General features: G+C 31.9%; 1 protein-coding gene across 1 annotated transcript; it reads left to right on the top strand.

Moving 5' to 3' along the window:
• Positions 1-27: 27 nt before the first annotated feature.
• On the top strand, positions 28-9632 carry LOC123709925 (calpain-7-like). Its single transcript, XM_045661540.1, has 12 exons — positions 28-344; positions 778-920; positions 1114-1237; positions 1981-2303; positions 2586-2762; positions 3395-3541; positions 3988-4215; positions 4598-4842; positions 5568-5767; positions 6894-7099; positions 7477-7709; positions 8547-9632. The coding sequence occupies exons 1-12, from the start codon at positions 134-136 to the stop codon at positions 8689-8691; spliced, it is 2382 nt and encodes a 793-aa protein (XP_045517496.1). The 5' UTR covers positions 28-133; the 3' UTR covers positions 8692-9632.
• Positions 9633-16035: the final 6403 nt, after the last annotated feature.

Raw genomic sequence — 16035 nt, 5'->3', positions numbered from 1 at the left:
TACCAAAACAACTACATAGTACATAGAGTACAGAGTATAATTTATATTAGTAAAGTAAAAAGTTATAAATCTTTGAGCCTCTTAAACACTTGATTTTTCTGTAATGTTTGTTTTCTGTTCAATGTAAGAGAAGATGGGTGATCTGGAAAATGCAACTGAGGCTGCATCTCTTGCTGTTAAATTTGATCAAGCTAGTCAGCCTGATAAAGCAGTAGAATGTTATCGAACCGCTGCGAGGATGCTAGACCGAATTTGTGCTCAATTGGCACCTTCACAACAATCCGATATTCGGACTAAAGTTAAAGAGTATCTGGAAAGAGCTACATTCTTACAAGAACAGAAAAGTATGTTATGTTATAAAGTTTCAAATCGCTTTATCACTCTATATCTCTATCTATTCGTGTTATACTTAGTTATGACTCATCAAATTTCCAAGAAATACTTTGTATATGTACATTGTATACATATTTGTGAAAAGGGATGTTTATTATAAACACAAACCTATTTGTAATAAGATGTCCAGAGCAAAGCCTAGTATATAATATAAACATATTACTTATGCTTCTAAATTAAAATTGTATCATTGGATTGGTATAATAAAAACATCCAGTTTAGGAAGTTAAATATGGAATAATTGTATAAACATACATACAAGCAATTTTACCTATATATATAATAGTATTTTACACTTAAACAATTAAATATCAACTTAGAATATTAATAAAATCAGATTATGTTAAGCAAGTAATGTCATGTCTATTAATTTATTATTTTCAGATAAAGCACAACAAGCAGAAAGTGTTCGTGATTTAGAAAAATGCTACTTTTTAATGCAGCAAGCCCTCGATGCTGATGAAGCTAATTTAAAAGATCTGGCATTGCAATTGTACATGCAAGCTGTGGAATTAGCTGTCTCAGTCGTTAGTTTTTACTACATTTGATCAAAAGTAAATTGATAAGAGAGGCTTAGTGTATACTTGCCTGTATAGAATTGTAATAAAAAGTAGTTTAAATTTTATCACAAGGTTTATATTCATAGCAGATTTATGTTTTAAAGATGTCTTAAATTTTTAAATATACTTCAGTTCTAAGATTGCATTTTGATACTTTCAGAAAACAAGTGATCCTGATATTAATATCAAAATCAAGGGATTTGCAAAACAAGCCTTGGATAGAGCTGAAGAAATTAAAGGGATTAAAAAATTTACTTTATCCATTAATGAAACCAAAAGACCAGGTAGTACATTATTTTAAGTTTAGTGCATTGTTTTTATATCATTTATAGTTACTTTATTTAAAATACAATATTTAAATATATATCCTATATTGTATATATACTAGTAGACCCGTTGACATTTCTTTGAGTATCACATCATGTATCACATCCGGTTGCTAGGTTTTTTATAAGCATAGTTTTGTAAACAGATGGCACCACATGCTGTTTGCATTTGTAAAATTAATTAATTGTTATTTGATAACACATCCGATATTTTATTACTTATTCTGCTATTCAGAGCGGAGTAGAATCCACCAAAAAAGAGAACTTCCGTCCAGCCGACTTTGAGTTATAAGTGGTGTAACTGTCGCAGCTAACTAGCTTAATTAACAGTCTAGCCGTTTAACTAGCGGCCTCAAGAATATTCAGCCATTTAATAAAACAGCTAGGCAAATGACGTGCATCGATAACGTTTCATTACTTGCCTAGCTTGTTGACTGTTAATTTATATTTCATTCCACTTTCTGCCACTCTCAAACTCTTAACAAACTTTTCTAACTGTCAATATGGCGTCGGCAAACTACAACTTTGATGGTGTTTTCCAAAGTTTCATGAGAAACAACAAGTACGATTGAAGAATGTAGTTATAATAATAATAATAATAAAACGGCTAGGCTGTTAATTGAATGGCTAATTAAGCTAGTTGGCTACGACATAACTAACACAACTTTAATATTTTTTTCTTATTTTACATACAATTATAGTTGTATCCCCAAACAAAGCTCAACTGCAAAGAGAACAGAGTGTGCACCTTAAAGTCAGTGGAAAGCAAATTTACACTGAGGAGGAAAAAGAAGTATTACGTCAAACATCTAATATAAATAACAATTGCTTTCTACCATTTATGGATGTTGATTTATCAGAAAGGTTCCAATATGCAATACCCTTTGAAGATCGTGCAAGTGAATTGAGGTTATCCTCAAAGCAGGCAAAAGAATTTGACTCTTGGGTTCGGCCCCATGAAGTTTCTAGTGATCCAAAGTTGATAGTGGGTGATCATGTCGACTGTTTTAGTATTAAGCAAACTGTAAGTTTTCTTCTGTAACTATTATCTATATACTTTGTTGGTATCAAGGCTCATTCAAGTTTTTAAAGACAAAGAACCATCACAAATATCAATTTCATAATTATAAAAAGTTATGAGGATAGTGTAACCCAATTTCGCCAAAATCTTTAGTAAATACCTGAGAGGCTTAGCATACCAAAATTGATATAATTCCGTACTATTAAATATGGCATTTGGGTTGGTAATTGAATATAATTACAGTGTATTAAAATGTCGCAATCCTAAAAGATAACATTTTTTTAGATCGTTTCGGACTGTTCATTTGTGGCGTCGTTAGCAGTAAGTGCACTTTATGAAAAGAGATTTAAAAAGAAAATTATAACATCTATAATTTACCCAAAGAATAAAAACAAAGTACCAGTCTATAATCCATTTGGAAAATACATGGTTAAGTTGCATCTGAATGGTGTGCGAAGAAAGGTATGTCTAGTCTAATATCGGGAAATTCGAAATATAAACGACAATAAATTAAATTCTACACTTCTTTATCCTATAACTAAATACAGAAAACAAGAAAAAAAATGATTTCTCTAGAAAAATAATTATGTCATCTGACCTTCCAATTTTAATTTATCTGTGGTTCTACTTGTAATTCACGTGAGATGTTCGCGGTTTAGAGCCATTTATTTATTTTGTTAATGTCTTGAGAATATTTTTTTTGCTTTATCATTTAACCAATAGATATCATCTCAACATTGTCACCATAACTAACTGAAGCTAATAACTGCTAATTCTTTATAGTATGTTATGTGTTGGTATTTTTTTTGGTTTTTATTATTAATTTTTTAAATAAATTTTATTTTTGTTTTGTTTTGTAACCACTGAAAATCAGAGTTGCTGGCATCAGCAACTGATTTGGGCACTTTTTTGATTAAAGTGATTGCGTTTATATATCTTTTTTTTTTATATGTGTGCTTTAATCACATAAATGTTTTTTCTTTAATTCTTCTATGTGTTATGTGAAATATGAATTGACACCAACCAATTATAAATATTGTTTCAACAGATCACCATGATTTATATATTAATTTCTTAAAAATATAAAATTTCAGATAATTATAGATGATCGTCTCCCCTACAGTAAATATGGAAGAATCCTATGTTCATACTCAAGTAATAAGAATGAATTTTGGGTATCAATGCTTGAGAAAGCTTATATGAAAGTTATGGGCGGGTATGATTTTCCTGGGTCAAATAGTGTAAGTTTTACTAAGGAATATTATATAAAATAATATCAATGTAAGAACAAGCATTTATTAAAATGAATGATTGTTCTAGTATTGTGAAAAGGGTTACAGACAATTGATAATCAATATAGCATTCTATATCTGCGACATTACGCAGGCACAGATTACAGATCACCTACTTGTCTATTAAGAAAAAGATAGCTAAACAAATACAGAAATCTTAAGTCACCTAAAGTTTGTGCAGGCTCTATATTATTAACAAGGGTCAATTAACAATAGTAATGGTGCAAATAAAAGTTGCCTACAGATTTTTCTAATAATAATAAGTAATTTTTGTCAGGAGCCTGTAACATCATAGTGCTTTATGTGCTTCTATTTTCATATAATAAAAAACGTAGAGAAACGTATGCATAAATAGAAAGCTTTGCATGTTTCATTTTGTTTGTATTTTTCTCTAGAATATAGACCTCCATGCCTTAACCGGCTGGATACCCGAACGGTGTGCTATACGCAACAGTGAGGCAGATTTCAACGCTGAGGGGCTGTATGAAAAACTGCGCACGCGTCTGGAGTGCGGTGACGTGCTGGTGACAGTCGCGACCGGATCACTTGACGACGTGGAAGCGGAACGCACAGGTCTAGTTGCTACACACGCGTACGCAGTACTGGACGTAAGATTTGTTAATGTAAGTCCATGAATATTTATATGTTCTATTCTGTGTATTAATGTTAGATAACATTAATATAAATGTCATTTATTTATATAGTTAACGCCATGTATACTTCTGAACGTAAATACAATAATAAAATGCTTCTAATTTATATTCACTGCCGGTTCTAAGATTCTTAGATTTTCATAGGCTAGGTTTGGATGTTGTATCCGATAAACGTAATGTTGCTTCATCGGCTTATGACACGATAACACTTTCTTATAGCCTCAGACATGTTTCTGTGTCTCGGATCATTTTTCTCTATATGTAATAATTATAGGAAAAAGCTGGAAACAATGTCGCAAGCTTTTGAAACTTTCAAATCATCAGTCACATTTATAAGCATTTCCATGTACAGGGTGTCAAGCTCTTAAAACTAAAAAATCCCTGGTCACATCTTCGGTGGAGAGGCAACTATAGTGAGCTGGATACAGCCCACTGGACATTAAGTCTTAAGGCCCAATTGAACTATGACCCAGACAGTGCAGCTCAGTACGACAATGGCGTGTTTTGGATAGACTATGCTAGTATACTAAAGTTTTTTGATGTCTTTTACTTGAATTGGAACCCAGAGCTGTTTCAATACACATATTGTATACATCAGTGAGTAAACATTTTATATTTAAAATTCAGTAAAAGTATCGTCTTTGGTTAACATAGCTTTTACACATTGAAAGAAAACAATTAACCGGATTAAAGCTGTTTGTATTATTATAAACACGCTGTAAAGCACGCAAAACGTCGGAAAATTTAAAATTATGTGAATAATTATAAGTTTATAATAATACAAGTAGCTTTAATCCGGTTAAATATTGTTTTCTTTTTTCAGATTCATGAAATGTGTATTTAAAAATTAATTATTTTATTTAAATTAATAATCTAGCTACTAGCGCCCTCTTGGTCGCATACAGCATATTTCTTTGATCATTTTTATTTCATATTCAAGTAGGTGATCTAGGCTGTCTGTTTGAGACATGTCGATTTTCAGATTTGAGATATGTTTTCCGTCACCGTACGAGCATGTGTTAGATGCGCAAAAAAATATAAATTCCATTGGTGCACAGCCGGCGATGGAAGCTACGACCTCATTGATGAGGGTAGCACGCTAAAGATACTAGGCGAACTGCCTTAAAGTGTCAAGCTAAAAAATATTACAATCGTCTTGCTTACAGTTGCCCTTACATCTGTAATTGTACCTTAACTAAGGTGCACAAATAGAAGAGGCTTAGTTAAAGGTCCAATTATGTAAATTTTTAATTAAATTATGCTCGAAGTTTCTGTATGAATACTGTAAGAATTATTATAAAAAGCCCAAACATTGTTTATAGGAAATGGGATGCGGGCAATGGTCCCGTTAGGGACGCATACAATGTAGGGGAGAATCCACAATTTTCTCTCCACGTACAAGGTCGTGGCGCGGTATGGCTGCTCCTAACACGACATATCACCCAAATCGAAGACTTTAGTAACAATAAGGAGTATATCACACTACTCGTGTATAAAAATGGACAGCGGGTGTACTATCCATGTAAGTTATTAATATATTTATTAACTCTTCGTTGCATTACAATATAAAAATTTAATATAATTAAATGTCAAGGACATCTGGCGGCCTTATCGCTTTCAAGTGATGTCTTCCAGGCAACATCTGTAAAACTATATTTTTAGTTATTAATACAACTAAACAGGAACAAGAAACAAACTAAACTTAAAAAGGATACATGAAAAATAAAAAGTGCATATGAATAACGATAATTTAAGATCAGTCTCACGTATACGAAATAAAATATTGTGAAAGTTGAAACTTGTATTACGTTTCGATTCTACGATATACGATGTTTAGCCAACATAGGGTTACATTTGCGTGTGCTTAATAGAGTGGGTTAATATATTTTTTTGCCTACTAACACGACACTATTATTGTTTTGCTAGGAGTTGAACACAGGACCTGCGCCGAGTGTATTAATCACTTACAAATAAAGTCATAGTGTTTTTTAAAATCCCATTATGGCTACCCTCTTAATTACGATGTAAGCCACATGGAAAAACTTTGCGATCGTAAATCGTAAACGTCAATATGATAATCTTAGTTCTAACAGAACGCTCACCACAATACCTTACCTATGCTCGAAATAATATACTAACACGTATTTTAAATCTATGTAATAAGGCTAAGAGCTTTAACTTATCCATATAATCTCCAAATGCGTCTTTCAAGATCAGCAGATCAAATGGATTTTTAAGATCACATCAAAACGCATATTCACACTCACTCATCCCTACACAATACACATTCTTACACACGCCACAACCAATAAATGCATATTATTCTATTGGTTAGTACTTTACGTGTTAGCAGTAATTCTTCGTATATATGGCGTAATTCGTTTTGAATATATTTTTTAATTTAAAATCGTAGTCGTAAAAATAGTTGTGGCTTGTAATTGAATTGTTAAATAAATAAAATAAAATTATTTACGAACAACATGCGTGTTTAACGAGGTTTCGTACCAATTATAAAGCGATGAACAGTAATATTTACGTATACTGCTAAAAGTAAATCCGAACGCTTGTATTTTGTATCAAATTACCGGTTTATAACTAACATATCGAAAAGAAACTGAAACGAAGTAAAAAGAGGTATTATTTTGCAGACGACCCTCCGCCCTACATTGACGGTATACGTATCAACAGCCCTCACTACCTTTGCAAGATAATAACCACAGACACAAATACGGATAGATTCACACTAGTCGTATCTCAGTATGAGAAAACGCGTACAATCTTTTATACGCTACGAGCGTACGCGACCTGTCCATTCACGATGAGCAAGATTGAACCTTATCCATATAAGAAAACGGTAAGTTATTGCTTATGTTCCTTTTATAACACCTAATTAATTTGTTTTACCAAATTTTTATAATTTAATAACATAAACTCGTTATTAAGGTTACGTAATTATAGTAATATTTCTATAATCATAAGACAAAACTTTATTAGAATTATCTATTCATACTTAAATCGCATTGAATATATATATATATATTTGAAATAAACCTCTTCATAAATAAAGTATAGCTGATTGTTTTAATGAAAGTACAAATTCTTCTCTTTTTACCACAGTGTAAACACAATTTGACAGAAAATGAAAAAGTTAATTTGCACTTGGACATATCTAAATGTTACTTCTTTCTACAAAAATACTTGTAATATTAAAGGAAATTTTATCTTTTTAAGATAAGGGGAGAATGGTCCGGTCGCACTGCCGGTGGTTGCGAAAACCACCCAAGCACATACCCAAATAACCCCAAATTCATAGTAACAATACCGGAGTCACGGGTGCCTTGCAATCTCGTAGCGGAACTGAAGGGTCCTAAGCAGTATCAAATGGGGGTGGATGCTCGAGTGGAGTCATTGGACGATCCCAGTGTAACGGCTCCGTTTTTAAAAGAGTCTTCAGGGGCATTTAGGTTAGTTTGTTAATAATTTAGTACAGTGTAAACTCCATATAACCTCACTCGATTTTACTCCCTACAGCGTCGAAATCAATTGGCTTCGGTTGGTTTAGATTGTCTTCCATACATTCTAAATTACTTTGTAAGTTGCTAAAATTAGTAAAAACTGCGCAGCTGTGTACGTTCTTTTGTCGCTTTATTAGCCCGCAATAAACTCGACTGTCGGCATTATGCATACGAACTTTCTAAGAAATTCGTTCTTTTCTTCACAAATTGGAATTGCTTGCACGTGTAGACTGTTGTTGACCGTGACTAATAAGTAGGAGTCATGGATTATCTATACGGTTTTCTTCTCTCCATTTAACGACAACTCTCTGTTGTTATATAGGGTTTACACTGTATTTTTTTATTAGTGACATTTTAGGAACAGACGAAATTCCAAATATCTTTAAAAAGATACTTCTTTTAATTTTGTTTTGGGTTCGAGTTTTATGGAGTACGGAGTATAGTGTATGTAGTTGAATATTTCTATCTTAAATATAAGCGATTCAGCTTATGAAGGTTATCCCGTATTTTAGCACGTCAATCAAACTTAAGTTTCAAGAGCTGTCAAGCCATTTTGTCTGTATCACGCTGGACAATGGACATATTTGACAGCGCTCAAAATGAGTTTGTGACTTTAGATTTGAATTTTAATGTGGACCTTTGGAACCTCGTTTCATTAAATTATTTTTTACTCAATATCGCACTTCAAATTATTTATTTAAATTTAAAATCAGGTTGTAAAATTGTATTAAATATTTCTTCAATGTACGAATAAAAAAAAAAATGATTTTACCTCTCATTCTTCAGGTCCGGTTTCGTAGTTCTGCAGCTTCGTAATCTCCCCGCTGGTCGGTATATCCTAACTACATCGACTTTCTATCCTGGAGAGGAAGGCCCTTTTTTCCTTGAGCTCAAGTCCACGTGCGAGGTTTCCTGCGAACATCGACACTAGCAGGGCTACAGGAAAGAAAATCTTTGCCTTTTGAGGGGATTTCATAATTCAGAAATCTCTTGACAATATCGAGGGAAGAAGTTTCCTCCTTGACATAGAAGAAGAACCTCCTGAACAACTGAAAATAATAGAAAATGCACTTTAACAGATTTGAATATCTAATGATCACATTTGTATTATTATTGTATTTTAAAAACACCTTGTAATATGTCGCTATAACAATAAAGAGAAAAGAAAAAAAAAATACTTCAAATTTCATTACTGCAAAAAAATTGGTACGATTCAGAGTCGAGACGGGAGTCATCACATGACAATGTTTTAGATTTTCTACATCCGCAAGTCTGTACGCTCTTGATTTTTAAAATTTTCTGTGAATTAAGACGAGTTCAATAATTATTGCGTCATCAGAACGTATCTCTTTCATTGCTGAGTACGTGTTTCTGGTATTGATGTAATAGACTGTTACATGGTACGAAAACTTCTTTTAACTTCTTAATATTGGAATCATTGTTCTTAAGGGATGAGGCTGGTGGTGTTAAAAATCGGTGTTCGATTATCTTCGTGATTGTATTATGCGCTTAAAATGATTTGATTTTATTAGCTTAATGACACCTATTTGATTGAATCTCTTTGGTGTATTTTACAGTATTTTATTTATTTATACGCACATAGCAGATATTTGACATTTATAATTACTAATTGGTGCTACATTTCTTCCTTGCATTAGAGGCTTCGTGGTGAATTTTAAACAACTTACATTATACAAAAAAACAGATTAAAATTAGATTTACAGAAATTGATATAAGTTGTTTGAGATTAGGCGAAATTGCACTGTGATACTGTTTAGATATAAAGTATAGATTCTCTAATAAATGTAAGATTATAATCAACTATTGTAGCAGAATTCTATTTTATGAAGAAAATAAATATTGTTAAAAATGGTTTTCCTTTTTTTTTTAAACTACCACGTATATATGCGAGTATTACGCGCAGAAGTACTACCACGTATATAAGCGCAGAAGGCAGAACTAACAATTATAGCTGTTGCTTAGTCACTAGGTGTGTGTAATTTAAATATAATTATTATCACCTCACTGATTATATTTTTGTAACTAATACAACATCAAAAAGTCTAGAGAACACTTAGAAATGCTGAAAATACTTGGCTTGCTATTCTTTTGTTTCTTCTAAAAATGAAGACTAAGCTACAAAACTATCATACCTTTTTATTAAAGCTTATTATTATTGTAGATTTTATAAAATACATCAAAATTTTGTAAGGTTTTCAATCAAATTATATGTTGGAGTATTATTTATAAATATTGCGAATTGTTCAATTTTATCATATTCAAAAAAATCAATTGTAAAGGAAAACTAGTTCTGCTTACATTCACGAGATATTAAAGAACAACCTTATTGTTATTGTTATGTGTAAAGACATAAGACATTAAAGTATCAAATAAGTGTAAGCAAAGGAAGTATCTATTTGATTTGTGAAGCTCACTAGAACGAAAATGTATTTTCAATAGACGCAAACTTCTTTTATTTGATTGCAGTAGATGGGCATGGTAAACATCAGAGTACGACATATTTATTATATTATACTTACGAGCGTATTTAAAATTAAAATTGTAGAATAAATCAGGTTTAATTGTGTTAATACTAATATAATAATAATAGAATGAGAGAGAGAATAGTAGTTACAAAGTGGTAAACAAAATACTTTGTCGGCCAATTTAAAGAAACAATAATTTTCATCAACTCAAAAACTTTTAAAAATATTAAAATTTCTGCACCTAAAATACTGTGACTTTTTCAAACGAAACCACAATTGTCAAGCGACGCTACTCGATGTAACCGCAGAGTTCAAATATCAGCCACATCTACGGAAAGCTTGTTTTTAGTACACTTTGTGCCTTCAATCACTACTAATGCCAATAGTAATATATGAGACCTTTTTAACAAACAAATTTACGGGTAGAAAGCAGATAAATGTAAATATATATACAATTAAATATATGTATATATATTAGGTCCTTACATATGAAATTGGCGTATTGTTCATTGCAGTTTTCTCAAATCTGGCCAGACTATTACGGCTGATGTCTACTGTCAGCAATTGCAAACCATGATGGAAAAGCTAGCGGCTAAACAACTTAGGCTGGTCAATCGCTCCACGCCACTGCTACTTCACGACAACGCTAGACCACACACTGCACAACAGACGGCTACAAAATTAGAAGAGCTTCAATTGTAATGTCTAACACATCCTCCGTACTCCCCGGACCTTTCTCCAACAGATTACCATTTTTTTCGAAATTTGGACAACTTCTTGCAAGGGAAAAAATTTAACTCTGTGGGGCAGTCCAAATCGCCTTCACAGATTTTATTGTATCCCGTCCGACTGGTTTTTTTAGTAATGGGATCAATGAACTACCTATGAGATGGCAAAAATGCATAGAAAACAATGGTTCATACTTTGATTAATTAAATATATTATTTTTAAAAATATTCGACTTTTTGTTCCTCCCATACATAACGCCAATTTCATATGTAAGGACCTAATATTTTAATATTTTTTACAGTTCTAATTTAACAATAAATTGTAACATGAATGATAAAGTGTTTCATTCAAGTTGGCTCTGTCTATATATTTTTATTTATATAGTATTATATAGTACAAGCAGGAAGCTCACCTGATGTTTAGTGATACCGCCGCCCATAGACACACTCATGGCATATGTAATGATGGGTTTTTACCGTCATATATCAATGTAAGAAAAGCGTTTACATTTACGAAAAATCGCGGAACACAAACGATGAACAATATTTATGAAAAGTTATGACGTTCTTTGTGCAATTTTTATGTTTTGTCACTAGATTTTGTAGCGTCTACCAATTAAACATTTTTATTTCTTGTCATTTAAAGAAATTTTGAATAGCGTATAAAATAAAAATTTTAATTTCCCATAATCTCTCGAGGAGGCACGGTATAGACACATTTGTACATTCGTTTCATTGACTTTTAAGGCAAAGGTAAGTCTAACATTAGGAGAAAAAACTAGGACTTTTGCCATATGCATCATCGCCTCAAAAGCCAAAGCATTTAACCGCGGAATTCTCGAAGAATAAACTTAATGTTTAGTAGTTAAATGCTGTCCATGTCTTGGCTTGTGAAATTAAGTAAATATAAGTAGTACTAGAAAATTCCATATCTTGTATTTAATACTGATAAGTTACGTGATCCATGTGACTTAATAAACAAGCAGTTATGAACTATGAATTGTAAATGTATATTTTCCGCATCAAGGCTTGTTTCGGTTATCTTAACAAACTCCTGTTATTAGTTTATAGTTAAATAGTTTATAGTAACACTAGCTTATACATAAATATATATCTGTTGTTTGTTAATAGCACATTAAAGCGTTATATTCACCAGATAATATGAAAAGAATCCAATATAAAATTTGCAATTTTTTTTATGAAAACAGAGTTAGAAGAATCTTTTTCAGTTTAGTATATTTTTAATATATATACGTATAAATTACTAGAGGACCCGACAAATATTTGAAGCAATTAGGATATTAAATAAAGTATGAAACTACCGACACCATCGCCATCTGCCGGGGGCTGATTTGTGAATCTAAACCCACCAGGGCGCCAAACGCATACAAAAAATTCGTTCAAATTGGTACAACCGTTTAAGAGGATTTCAATGACATACACATGGCAGTAGAATTATATATATGATAATTATACACCTTTTTTATTTCCTGTTTTACAATAGTTGGTAGTTGCTATATTACAGTAACCAAAAATATTGATTTTTGTTAGATGGTTAGCTTAGATTATTAGTTATATATATATATATATATATATATATATATATATATTTATGAATTAAGAGTAACGGCCTTCTCCAAAGATGTCCATTTTTGTCAGTCTCGTACTGTGGAGTGCCAGTTTATATCAGCTGATCTTTTCAGATCATCTTCCCTTTCCGCTCTTGCCTGGTGGTCCTTTCCATTGGGTAACTCATTTCGTCCACTTTCTGCTAGACATTCTCGCTACATGGCCAGCCCAATTCCATTTTAGTTTCCGAGCAAAAGTTAAAGCGTTTGTAACTTTAGTGACGGCTCTTATCTTTATGTCTTATTTTGTCCATTTTCTTTATGTTTAGCATGCTTCGCTCTAAACCTCTTTGAAATACATTGATTTTATTCACGGCTTGTATAGAGAGTTTCCAGGTCGGGTTTCCTAAGTTAAGCTGGGTAGTAGACATAAGTTCATAACTTTAGCTTTGAGAGCTATCGGCTAACTACTCTTCAATATTTATTCCAGGTTTCTTGGACCCTTCTCTCTATTTGTAAAATGTTACTGTTTTTCTCGAAATTTATTCTTTTTCCCAGGTACGTATAATTTTCTACATATTTTAACGGGTTATCAATGATAGTTATAGGTCTTATTCGTGTATAAGTCATTATCTTAGTCTTCGTTAGATTCATCTCCAATCCAACTACCGCACTCGCTTTATGTATAGACACTATATATATAAAGATAATATAATTATAAGATATATAAGAAAATATAATAATTATATAATATATCTTGATTAAAATCGCTTTAGGCCGAATTTGGTAGTAGGTATACAGGTATACCAATGCAAAATCTCAAGAGTTGTTTCATCACGCGGCACAGCTACTGTGCCTACACCCCACTACTACTACCCTTCCACTCTCATTTATCTACTCCGTCTAAAGTCTCTTTTTGACAAATAATCCAATTTGCAAGTTTCAGAATAAATAAGAATTCGTTTAAACGATATTTTCTCATGTTAGGTTTGCGTTAAATGTTGCAGTAATATAGAAAATTATAATGAATATATAAACAATTTTATAATTTTTATATTCATGATATTTCAATGGAGACTAGAAATCTAGGCTACGCTCTAAACAAAACGAATGAGGTTATTCTGTTACTATAAAATGTTTTTATTCTGAGATTTATTTTTCTATTCCACGGTTTCAGTGTTGCACGCTCTGTGTACACTATAAATAAACTATAAATAAATGTGTTTGGTTATTGTACAGCTAGACAGTACAATAGGGTAGTGGAGATGAGGGAGTAAATAAAGACGCAGTATTAATCAAATAATGTCTACAGATTCCAATGAGTGGTACCTAAATCGCGCTCGTAACCTCAGCTTTAAGAGTCCTGTGTACTTTATTTATGGATTTATCCCCAAATAAAAGAACAACCAACAATTCCTGATCAAGTTCGTGATAAAGCATCCGGAAATTATTATACTACACTCAATATAGCGTAATTTGATCACAGTCTTTTAACAGAAGTAATAACGCTGGAAATAACGGCCCATTTTTTACCGCACCAATATTGCCGCCTCGCCGATTGACGTTCGCTCGCAGATCCCTTCAATAAGATTAAATTTTACAACTCTTGGAAGAAGCTTCTGTTTTGTTAGTTTAAGTGATTGAATGGACGGCAAACTTTCGCCACGTTTTAGAATTACCTTTTATAGTATAAGTGTTTTATGGTCTTATTTGATATTCTGTAGTATTATAATTTGTTAGTTGTAATTATTTGTTTTTCTATTGCAGTACAATTTGGAGATTATGTAACTTTGAGAGTTTCACGTTCCTTAATAGATACCTATACTATATTCATTATATTTATGACCAAATCAAGTCTCAGTAGACCTCACATAGGTATGTATTTATTATTTATGTCGGTTTGTAAGTTGTTCGTTATGTTTGTTATGCTTACTCAAAACGGTGTAAAATGTATTTAAACAGGATCGTAATACGTATAATTAACACCATTGTTTGAATTTAAAAAAAAATCACAACTTTCGCGTAAATAGACCTTAGCTATTAAACTAAATTAAGTACTTTTATAAAGTAGATAATGATAACCCCAAAATTTTAGTCTACCATTATTAATTTCTGTAAATATGAACAAAAACTCAATTTAAATTTCTGAGTAAGACCCATGTGAATTACCCTTCTAATAATATGTTCAAAAGCATAGTTTTATTATAATGTTATCGTATTCACAGGCATCGGACATTAACACCAAAATACAGCATTACAATTTTAAACCTGTGTTAATATTTTAATGGTTTTCGGTAAGGTATCATGAAAAAATATTGTTAGATTCGTTAGACACATTCACATTCTACAGCGGTACATTTTAGATAATGTTTTAATAGTGTTTTTGTTTGATTGAAAAGGCTAATATTAGAAACTACCCATTCGAATTGAAAAAATATATTTGGGCTGGAAGGCAATTTCTTAAGAAAAGCTACAAGATATGAAGCGATTTTCGGCATATATTTGTTTGACTAGTCAGTCAAGACGAGAACATTACGTTTTAGCGCCAGCGCTCGATATAATATTATAATTACCACGAGTAAAATAATAATCATTCCCAAAAACTAAACACTTTCGCATTTACGATTACAATATTAGAACATATAACACGTAATTTTTCAATTTATAAAAGAAATACCATGAAATTTCAAATCAAACCGCGTAGATGAGTTTATGATTTTATTAAAAATAGATGAACTATATGATTTATTTTTGCATAATAACTAATACCTATATTATTATCCGCTGTTAGGCGTCAATATATATAACAATCAACTATTACTAACATTGGTTAAAAATAATAGAAGAATAAAACTCGTTTTAATAATTTTGGCTAGCATATATAAAATAACACACAGATAGACACATCGTTGTCGAAAGAATTTTTAGAATCGGTTTAGTATTTATATGTATACTCTTACAAACTAAATAAATGTTAGCTTTAGGTTTTTATAATACTTATTAGTATAGATAATGTTCGGCTCTCAAATAAATATACTTAGGCCCTAGTGAGTAAGTTTGCATACGTGGTGCTTTGATATGGAGATTCTATTTCCACGTGGTTAATCTGGAACACGTTGATTAAACCTCATATTAATATTTGATTTAATTGTATTCCATATACACTCACCGTTTTAAATGCGAGGGCATTTAAAACGGTGCGTATGTACAATCGATGCGCATTGCGCGACCGTTACGCCGCGGTGGTTGCGGTTGTCACTACAGCTGGCGGAGGGAGACGTGCGATAATTCAAAAATTGTACTAGCTAAAAGGCCGTTGGTTACATATTATTCCATATATTATCATTAACAGATATTATCACTTGACTCGCACCTGTAGCATGTATTGATCATAGCCGCCAGCTACCAGAAACCTTCAAATTTAAATAATTAAAAAATATGTTCTATATGGCATAGCGATTTTACTGCACGCATACTACGTAAGAGATACCGG

Source organism: Pieris brassicae, chromosome 5 (genome assembly GCF_905147105.1).
Source record: "Pieris brassicae chromosome 5, ilPieBrab1.1, whole genome shotgun sequence".
NCBI lineage: Eukaryota > Metazoa > Arthropoda > Insecta > Lepidoptera > Pieridae > Pieris > Pieris brassicae.
Note: the sequence above shows the minus strand (reverse complement) of the source record. Positions and strands in the feature narration are given on the sequence as shown.

Excerpts from the sequence above, each read along its gene's own strand:
- LOC123709925 (XM_045661540.1), top strand. The coding sequence starts at position 134 with ATGGGTGATCTGGAAAATGCAACTGAGGCTGCATCTCTTGCTGTTAAA. Across the intron at positions 2,304-2,585 it reads GTTTTAGTATTAAGCAAACT|ATCGTTTCGGACTGTTCATT; the intron begins GTAAGTTTTCTT and ends ACATTTTTTTAG. Across the intron at positions 4,216-4,597 it reads TGGACGTAAGATTTGTTAAT|GGTGTCAAGCTCTTAAAACT; the intron begins GTAAGTCCATGA and ends TTCCATGTACAG.